This window comes from Saprolegnia diclina, assembly GCF_000281045.1.
Source record: "Saprolegnia diclina VS20 unplaced genomic scaffold supercont1.12, whole genome shotgun sequence".
NCBI classification, from domain to species: domain Eukaryota; phylum Oomycota; class Saprolegniomycetes; order Saprolegniales; family Saprolegniaceae; genus Saprolegnia; species Saprolegnia diclina.
The window spans coordinates 609085-618229 of record NW_008246079.1 but is presented as its reverse complement, the minus strand read 5'-3'; the positions used below and the strand labels follow the sequence as shown (position 1 = coordinate 618229).

The 9145-nt window shown below is 61.5% G+C and overlaps 3 protein-coding genes across 3 annotated transcripts; all 3 read left to right on the top strand.

Moving 5' to 3' along the window:
* The first annotated feature begins 617 nt into the window (after window positions 1-617).
* Window positions 618-2477, top strand: SDRG_04901 (hypothetical protein). The gene is made up of 3 exons (XM_008610591.1): window positions 618-1588; window positions 1645-2226; window positions 2279-2477. The coding sequence occupies exons 1-3, from the start codon at window positions 623-625 to the stop codon at window positions 2384-2386; spliced, it is 1656 nt and encodes a 551-aa protein (XP_008608813.1). The 5' UTR covers window positions 618-622; the 3' UTR covers window positions 2387-2477.
* A 310-nt stretch (window positions 2478-2787) lies between these two features.
* SDRG_04900 (hypothetical protein) lies at window positions 2788-3604 on the top strand. The gene is made up of 2 exons (XM_008610590.1): window positions 2788-2926; window positions 2990-3604. Exons 1-2 carry the CDS (start codon window positions 2834-2836, stop codon window positions 3503-3505), a joined length of 609 nt encoding a protein of 202 aa, XP_008608812.1. The 5' UTR covers window positions 2788-2833; the 3' UTR covers window positions 3506-3604.
* Window positions 3605-3628: 24 nt separating this feature from the next.
* Window positions 3629-9133, top strand: SDRG_04899 (hypothetical protein). Its single transcript, XM_008610589.1, has 2 exons — window positions 3629-3769; window positions 3818-9133. The coding sequence occupies exon 2, from the start codon at window positions 4052-4054 to the stop codon at window positions 9083-9085; it is 5034 nt and encodes a 1677-aa protein (XP_008608811.1). The 5' UTR covers window positions 3629-3769; window positions 3818-4051; the 3' UTR covers window positions 9086-9133.
* The last annotated feature ends 12 nt before the right edge of the window (window positions 9134-9145 follow it).

Sequence of the window (9145 nt, the reverse complement as noted above, 5' to 3'; positions counted from 1 at the left end):
CAGCAGTGGTTGGTATGCCAACAGCGAACGAACGTGCTCATGACGTTAGAGCCGCTTGACTGGAGTTCACTGAAGCGTAGCATCATCGCAGTGCGAGTGCACAGCTCTATGCACAGCAGTCACTAGAGCTGAGGCTAGAGACATGCTTGAGCGGACTCGGAACTGAGGTGGAGCGCTACCCAGAGGCGAAATCAACCCAACGAGCTGGGAGTTCCACCATGGTCATCTCAAACGAGCGTTCCCAGAACACGCCTCGACATGCAACAGCCAATCACACACGCCCGATGTGCCTGTCTGCGCCTGTCACAAATTAAAACCTATAAAACGCAACGTCGAATAAACGCGCGAAATGGATAAAACTCAACTCAAAGCCCAAACAGCTTCCATCGCCCATGCATGCAACGCGATCGTCGGACCATAAAGCTTCGTAGCAGCTTCCGCGCTAGGATGGGCGCCTCTATATGTCACCATTCGATGTTTTGCTGTCTTGACAGCACGCCATTCGCCGCTCCGCATCGCCAGAGCGCATGTTCACCAAGGACTCCACTCTCAAAGCAAACTCAAAGCTTCTTTTGAGTTTCTAGGGTTGCCGTGACGTTTTCCGCAGTGCGAAATTTGCGAGATGGGCGTCCAACGAGTCTGGACCTTCTTGCTGCTGCTGCTGTCGGTGGCCGTCGCCGACCTGCGCCTGCAGACGTCGATCCCGTTCGAGACTGACGCGTCGCCTGCCGAGGTCGCGGCCAACCGCATGGACTTTTTGATCATCGTCGGCGACGTATCGACCGACATGGCGCGCGTCCTCTACGAGCCATTGGTAACTGGCGCGACCATTGACATTGTCCTCGAAGCCGCGACGGCGGACGGCCGCTTTGAGCGCGTCGCCGCGCAGTCGCGTGCGCATACCCAGCCCATGCCGTACGTCAAGACCTTTGACGGCTTGGTGCCGCACCGCCAGCACCGCGTTCGCTTCGCCTTGAACGGCCACGACGTGGCCGAAGCGATGTTCCGCACGGCGCCGACGCCGTCCGACGCCACCGATGTCCGCGTGCTCTCGGTCTCGTGCGACCGCTTCAGCGAGGACGCCGACGACACGCACTGGTCGACGCTCGCCGCCGACATCGCCTCCGACGATTCGTACTTTGGCATTGTGCACACGGGCGACCAGATCTACGCAGACCAGCTTGTCGATCTCGCAGTCGCCCAGATCAAAGCAGCGTCCGCGCTGAGCTTTGAAGAAACGCTCTCTGCCTTTCGGGACTTGTACCGGCGCTGTTTTGGCCGGCCGATGCTGCAGTATGTGTTGCGCCGGGGCGCGCACTGGATGTTGATCGACGACCACGACATCATCAACAACTGGAGCTACGCCAACCTCGAGTCGCCGCAGCACGAAGTCCTCGTCCGCGCCGGTCTCCAAGCCTTTTATGAGTACCAGTTCCAACTGTTGCACGATGTCAACTGGCAAGAGATGGATTTTGCGCAGACGCACAACTGGTCGTCCTTGTACCTGCCTGGCCACGCTTTGCGCCGAATCGGCAACCTCTCGCTGCTGCTTGTCGATACGCGCCTCGATCGCGGGCTCCAGACGACTGTACGTGTGCTACGAGGTATTCCGCAGCCAAAATGACGGCGCTTCGTCATTCGTAGGCGGCCGCGCCGACGCTGATGAGCGATCACCAGCTCCGCTTTGTCCAAGAAACGCTGGATGCCAAAGTGGATGGCGAGCGCTTGGTGCTCTTCACACCGCTCCCGCTCTTCTTCCACACCAAGTACTCGGCGGCCTTTGCCGATTTGGTCGACGGCGAAATGTACCCGGGGCTTGACGTCTATCGGCCGTTCTTTCGACAGCTCTGGCCGCACTTGGCGCACGCGTCGCTGCTCGTGGGCGGCGACTTGCACATGACGGCCGACACGACCGTGTGTGGTCATGTCGGGTCGGGCAACTGGAGCTGCCTCCCGCAGCTCATCACGAGCGGCATGACGCAGGCGTCGACGACCATGGACCAACTCAAGATCATTTCGTTTCATTTTGCCATCACGCAAGTGCTGCAGCCGTTCCATTGGCTCTACGCGGCGCTCGTCCCCCGCACGCGCACCGAGTTTGCGATGCTGAGCAAGCACGTCTACTATGGCAAAAACTATGGTTACGTCCGCCTCGCCGCCAACCACACCTTGTCGTACGGCGCCGTCGCCCAGCCCTACACGACGGGCGGCGCCACGCTCGTGCAGGTAGTGTACTCTTCTACCCACGTGGTCTTCTCGAACGATGGCATTCTTCTAGATGGCGTCCGATATGCTTTCGTGGGCGGTCCACAACGCCGCGCTCTCGAGCGCCCTTTGCCTGGCGTCGTATCTTGCCTACGCTCGGCTGCATTCGCAGAGCCCATAGAACCAAGTCCGCGAGGTAGTAATATCACATCGAGTCGAACCAAAGTGCAGGGTGGCACTCCACATGTTGAAGAGATGCCTCTGCGTCTCGTCTTCTCGATGGGTTCTAGCTGGGTTGCGGGAAGTGGATGGCAACGCTTTACGTTCCGTTCCAGCCGAAGGGCTACCGACTTCGGCAAAAACCAGACGCTGGACTTCGGTCCAATCTGGATCTGGGAGTGCGTCGGAGTAGACAGAACCCTTGACGATCCAGTCGCCGCCTTGGAACCGCTCCAAAGAACCATTCACGCTCAACGCAGTGCGCGTCTAGTCGCCGTCTGCGGCTCTGGGCGGACCACTGTATGGCGAGCCCATATCTTTGAGAATTCCTCGCGGCTCGTCGGGCGCCTGTCGCAGTTTCAGCTGTTGTTGGGGGACGTCTTCTTCCGTCGCCTCACCTTTCATTTCGATGCAAACCCGAGGCTTTGACGTGGCATCGACTTCGGCGCGGCAAGCGTACCAGCTCCTCACGGGCGCGGTCGTGCCGCGCCCCATAGCCTGGGTACGACGCTCTTCCGCTTCTATCGTCCTTCCTATATTAGTCTCAACTTGATACTTGCCGCAGATCAGCACGGTGAGCGCGGACGGCGTCACGAACCTTGCGCCCTTTTCGTTCTTCACGGTCGTGAGCTCGGACCCGCCGATCGTGTCGTACACGCAACTCTTCCCGACGCCCGGGACCGACAAGGATACGCTGACGAATCTGCGCGCGACCAACGAATGCGTCATCAACTTTGTCCCGATTGAGCTCGGCGAGCTCATGAACGCCACGTCCAGGAATTACCCGCACGGCGTGAGCGAGATCGACGCGCTCGAGATCCCAACGATTCGCAGTACGCGCGTGCAGGTGCCTGGTGTGGCGGCTTCGCCGATCCGCATGGAGTGCTCGCTGCGGGACGTCCTCGAGATTGGCAACGGCAAACTCGTGCTGCTCAACGTCCTGCACTTTGAGGTTGCCGAGGCGTCGCTCACAGAGAGTGGCCAAATCGACAGCAACGTCTTTGCGTCGCTCGGCCGCATGAGCCGGAACGACTACGTCGCAACATCCAACCTCTTTGAGATCGCGCGGCCGACGTCCTAAGTTTCTAGTACAAGCTACGATCCCGTCCATCAACCCGTGTCGGTTCGTGCAGCGACCTCGTGTCGGACCAGAGATATCACCAATCGACCAATCCGCCCTCGACTGCATCTTGTGCCCAGACGCAAGCGTGTTGCTGCCTGGTACAAGCGGTGATATAGCGTCGGTCATTTGCACACGATTGTACGTGTCGCCAGGTGCGGTGCCACGTCACCACCTCCTATCGGCGCCCAATCTTATTGCTATCGCCATCAGCAAGGCCCTTGGGTATGTATATTGTATGGCCTTGATGCACTCCTTGCAGCTGCACACTAGGCCTATGCGCGAGTCTTGGCTAGCGGACTTGCGCCTCATCACGAGGCGTCTTGCCGACCTCTGCCATCACTGCGCGTGCCAGCTGGCGATCCCGATATCTGTGGCCACATTGCCGGACACCGGGCCCGGCATACAAATACCAAGTGAGCGAAAATAGCCGGAGGTTTCACGTAGGATATTTGCCTCAAATTAGGGTGCATCGGCCCTTCGATCTGCAGTCGCCATTCCTGCACGATGACCGAGGGGCCAGCGGCCGTCGCGCCACCGCGACAGCTCGGACTGCAGCTCAGCCTCGTGATCCTCGTCTTTATCGTCCAGTTCTTCGTGCTCCAGTATTGGTTCTCGTCGACGCCCAATGCCCCCAAGACGCTGCGCGAAGAGATGCTCGCGAGCGCCAAGGCAACCCACGAGCCGTTCGTGCGCGCCGCTGTGCTCTACTTCCCATCCGAGAAGGCAGCTGCGTTCCTGCCGCAGCTGCGCTGGTTCCATGAGAGCTGGCGCGAAATGCAGCAGCACGAGCCATTGCTGTGGCGCACCGACATGGTCGTCTTCACCGACACCTTGCTGCCCGACTTCGGCGCGCTCGGCTGCGCATCGACGCCCCGCGCGTCGACAAGCGAGCCCAACAAGTGCGTCGTCATCACGAGCGGGTTCCATGCGGCGCCCGTGCCCGGGTATGCGCTCGGCGCATCGATCGGCGTTGCGGGCGAGACGCATCCGTGGGTGACCATCTACGACTACATTCTGCGCACCGACCTCGACACGTTCCTTACGCCGGCATTTGCGCCCTGGAAGCCGCGCGGACTGACCGTGGGCTTTGGCGAGTACGCGTTCGAAGGCTACAACACGAGTGCGCGGCTTGCACGCATCGCGAGCGACCTCGGGTACGCCCCAATGCATGTGGCCAACGTCGGCTCGACCTGGTACGGACCCCGCGCGCACGTGCAGTCGTGTGCCCGCCTCGCGGTGCAGGCCATGGTGTACCTCCACGCGCGCGAATTCAGTGACGTTGAGAAGAGTGCTGCGTACGGCGACCAGGGCTGGCCAGAGTGGCACCACGGCGCGATCAACCTGTACGCAAGCCACCTCGCCATCAACGAATGCACCGGAGACGACCTCCACGACGAGGACGACGACGACAGCAGCAGCAGCAACGTGCTGGTGCGGCAGGACATGCTCGATGTGCCCACCACGTCCGAGGGCTCGCCGTTCAAACACGCGCATCTGCACACGCCCTGGCGCGACGACCGTGCGTCGCCCACGTTTTGCAAGTTTGCCTACGAGCGCGGCGAGTATTCGAGCGTCAGCGAAGAGCAGCTCTCGCCCAGCCGCATCGGCGACTACGCGCTACGTATGGCACTGCGCGCTGGTGCTGGCAATGCTACGACGAGCACGAATGAGGCTGTCCGTGTCCGCGCCGTCGTAGTCTTCCTTCCGGCGCCAACCTCGACTGCGCTCCGGATGGAGTTCCGGACGCTGCACCGCAGCTGGCTGCACATCCAGACGCACGACGCCGACGCCATGCGCACCGACCTCCTCGTCTACACGACCGACAACGACGACGACGGCTATCTCCACGGCCTGGGCTGCACGAACGCCCACGTCCGATCGGACCGCCACCGCCCCAGCGCCTGCGTGCTCTACAGCAACGTTGTGCCGCAGCGGTCGTCCACGTTCAACGTCGATATGGATCCGATCCACGTGCTCTCGGTGGTGCCGGCCGTGTACGACTACATTCTCAAGGTGACACCGGACGCGATCCTGGCGCCCGGGCTCCACGCGTGGACGCCCGCGTCACTCGTGACGGCGTCGACCAACTACGCTCTGGACGGCCGCGACACGAGCAGTCGTCTCGAGCGGATTGCGACCGACCTTGGCCTCGCCACCGGCAGCAAGCGTGTCAACAACTTTGGTGCGACGTGGTACGGGCCCGCGAGCGTCGTGCGCACGTGCGCGGCGCTCGCGATGCACGTCGCCAAGCACCTCGTCGCCCACGAGTTTACGGACGAAGAAAAGTCTGCTGCTTACGGCTCTCGTGGCTGGCCGCGCTGGCACTTTGGCGCGCTCGAGCTGTACGCGAGCGACATTGCGATCCACGACTGTGCGCCCAACGCCGTTCAGCGACCCGACCTCTTGGAAGCTTCAGCGACGCTGCAGGACGCGCCGTCGCAGCACGCCGTCTTGCTCACGCACGAACACGATGGAGTCTTCAACAAGAAGGAATTTGCAGCTGGCGTCTACGGAGCCTCGACGGTATCGCCTGCCGCGATCGACGCCAACACGAGCGCGTATGCGCTGTTCATGGCGCTCGATGCGCACAAGGACGCGCTGCCGACGTCAGTATTGCCGTCGACGACCGTCGAGAGCGTCAACGATGACACGTTTGTACGCGCGGCCATCACGTACCTCCCGCCCAAGACGCCAAAGTTTGTGCGGGAGCTGCGCTGGTTCCGCCGGAGCTGGCAGGCCATGGCCGAGTACGAACCAAAGGGGTGGCGCACCGACATTGTCATCTACACGAAAGCAATGACGGCCGTCTTGCGCAGTCTCAACTGCTCGACAGCGCCGCGTTTGAATCGACACGAGCCCAACAAGTGCATCGTCATCACCAACTACACGCCGCTGCGCACCAAGGCCTTCAACTACGGCTACGGCGACTCGCTCAACGTCGTCGCGATGGACAATACTGTCATGGACGCGTACGACTACCTGCTGCGGACGGACCTCGACACGTTTGTGACGCCGGCCTTTGCGACGTGGAAGCCCAAGGAACTCATCGTCGGCCAAGGCGCGTACGCGTTTGACGGCACGACGACGTCGGCGCGCCTCGAGAGTATCATCCAAAAGCTCAACTACACGAAGTCGACCGTCCATAACGTCGGGTCGACGTGGTACGGGCCAGCGGCTGTCGTCCGGCGCTGCGCCAAGCTCACGGTCAAGACGATGCTGTATCTGCACGAATCCGAGTTTACGGCCGAAGAAAAGAGCGAAGCGTACGGCATCAAGGGCTGGCCCAACTGGCACTGGGGCGTGCTCACGTTGTATGCCGGCCACATTGCCATCAACCACTGCGCGAATGACGTCGGCGTCATCAAGCGCGAAGACATGCTCGACTTTCCGACCACGTCGTCCGAGTCGCCGCACCAGCACGCACATCTGCACACGTGGCAGAACAGCGAGCGCTTTAGCAAGTTTTCGTTTGCCGAAGGCAAGTACGCCAGCGAAGACATGACCAAGCTCCGTCATAATGACGTGATTGCTGACTACGCCATGTACATGGCGCTGGACGCGCACAAGGCCCCCGGGCTGCTGCCGGGCGGGAGCGCTGGCAAGGCAACCGACCCGCCGCGCGATATCGACAAGCGCTTTGTCCGCGCCGTTGTCGTGCATCTGCCGCCCTTGACGCCGAGTCTCGCGACCGAGTTTCAAACGTTCCACCGCAGCTGGCAGTACATACTGGACAAGCAGCCGTCGACGTGGCGCACCGATCTCATCGTGTACACGGCGTCGGCGCCGGACCTTCTCTCGCGCCTCAACTGCTCGCGTGATTGGCATCGAACGTCCAGTGACAGCGTTGATGCGTGCATTCTTGTCGACGACCACAAGGACCTCCGCTCCACGGCGTTTCCTGTCGACGTCGACAGCTTCCAAGCGCTCTCGGCAACGACCAACCCTCTCTACGAGTGGCTCTTCAAGTCGACCGTCGATGGGATGCTCGCACCAGGCTTTGCTTCGTGGAAGCCGGCCACGATGGTCATGTCCAACGCCTACTACGCCGTCGCGAGCGCCGACACGACCGAGCGCCTTGAAACCATTGCCGCCAAGCGCAACCTCTCGCGGAGCGACCTCGTCGAAGTGGGCCTGACGTGGTATGGCCCGGCGTCGCTCCTCCGCGCCTGCGCTGCCAATGTCGTCGACGTTGCTGCGTACATGTACGAGCACGAGTTTACGGACGAAGAGAAGAGTCCGGCGTACGGCTCTCGGGGCTGGCCGCGCTGGCATCTTGGCGTGTTGGCCAACTATGCAGCCGACATTGCGATCAACCACTGCACGATGGACGCGGGCATCGAAGCGCGCGCCGAAATGCTCGAAGTCGCGTCGTCTGATAGCGATATGCCGTCAAGCCACGCGCATCTGCACACGTGGCACAACAACGAGCTCTTCAACAAGAACGCGTTCTTTGCCGGCGACTACAAGGGTGTCGACGCCGCGTCGCTGGCTATCGACACCAACACGAGTGCGTACGCCTTGTTCATTGCCCTCGAGGCCGAAGCACTCTCGACGGCGGCCGCATTTGTGGACCCGGCGTCGATCACATCGACCATGACGCGCGCTGCTGTCTTCTACATGCCGTCTGAGATCCAAGGTCGGTTCGTCAACCAACTGCGCTGGTTCCTCCGCAGCTGGCAGGCCATGGCCGAGTTTGAGCCGGCCAAGTGGCGCACCGACATTCTCGTCTTCACCGACAAGCACCTCGCTGTGTACGACGAACTCAACTGCACGTCGCACGTGCGCAGCTCGCCGGCCGAGCCCAACGCGTGCATCATCGTCGACACATACTCGAGCGTCAAGAGCGATGCGTTCAAGTACGGGTTCGCCGACTCGGTCAACGTCGTCGCCGTCGAGTCCCCGGCGCTCGACCCGTACGACTACCTCCTTCGCTCTGATCTGGACACGTTCTTGACGCCAGCGTTCGCCACATGGCAACCGTCCAAGCTCGTTGTTGGTCAAGGCGCGTACCTTGGCGCGACGACGCCGGCGCGCCTCGAGGCCATCGCCGCCGAGCTCCAGTGGGCGCCGCCGACGGTCGGCAACATTGGTTCGACGTGGTATGGCCCGGCGAAAACGGTGCGCACCTGTGGAAAGCTTGCCATGGAAGCCATGTACTACATGCACGAGCACTCGTTCACGGACCTCGAGAAGAGTCCGGAGTACGGCGACCAAGGCTGGCCGCGCTGGCACTATGGCGTCTTGAGCATGTATGGCAGCGAGCTCGCGATCAACAACTGCGCGTCCGACGTCGGGTTCGAGAAGCGACCGGACATGCTCGACTTTCCGTCGAGCTCGGCCGACTCGCCGTTCAAGCACGCGCATCTGCACACGTGGCTCGACAATGAACGTTTTAGCAAGCTCGCGTTCGCCCAAGGCAAGTACGCAGGCGAGACCACCGACGGGCTGCAGTACCTCAAGCACATTAGCGACTACGCCATGTACATGGCACTTGACGCACACAAGGCGCCCGGCCTTATGCCGACGCCCGCGCCGTAGTAGCAACACCGTTTAGTAACTAGGAAGGACGTGCCCGATGTCTCCTGCTGTGTGTGACGC

Excerpts from the sequence above, each read along its gene's own strand:
- SDRG_04901 (XM_008610591.1), top strand. The coding sequence starts at position 623 with ATGGGCGTCCAACGAGTCTGGACCTTCTTGCTGCTGCTGCTGTCGGTG. Across the intron at positions 1,589-1,644 it reads ATCGCGGGCTCCAGACGACT|GCGGCCGCGCCGACGCTGAT; the intron begins GTACGTGTGCTA and ends CGTCATTCGTAG. Across the intron at positions 2,227-2,278 it reads GCGGCGCCACGCTCGTGCAG|ATGGCGTCCGATATGCTTTC; the intron begins GTAGTGTACTCT and ends GCATTCTTCTAG.
- SDRG_04900 (XM_008610590.1), top strand. The coding sequence starts at position 2,834 with ATGCAAACCCGAGGCTTTGACGTGGCATCGACTTCGGCGCGGCAAGCG. Across the intron at positions 2,927-2,989 it reads TGCCGCGCCCCATAGCCTGG|ATCAGCACGGTGAGCGCGGA; the intron begins GTACGACGCTCT and ends TACTTGCCGCAG.
- SDRG_04899 (XM_008610589.1), top strand. The coding sequence starts at position 4,052 with ATGACCGAGGGGCCAGCGGCCGTCGCGCCACCGCGACAGCTCGGACTG.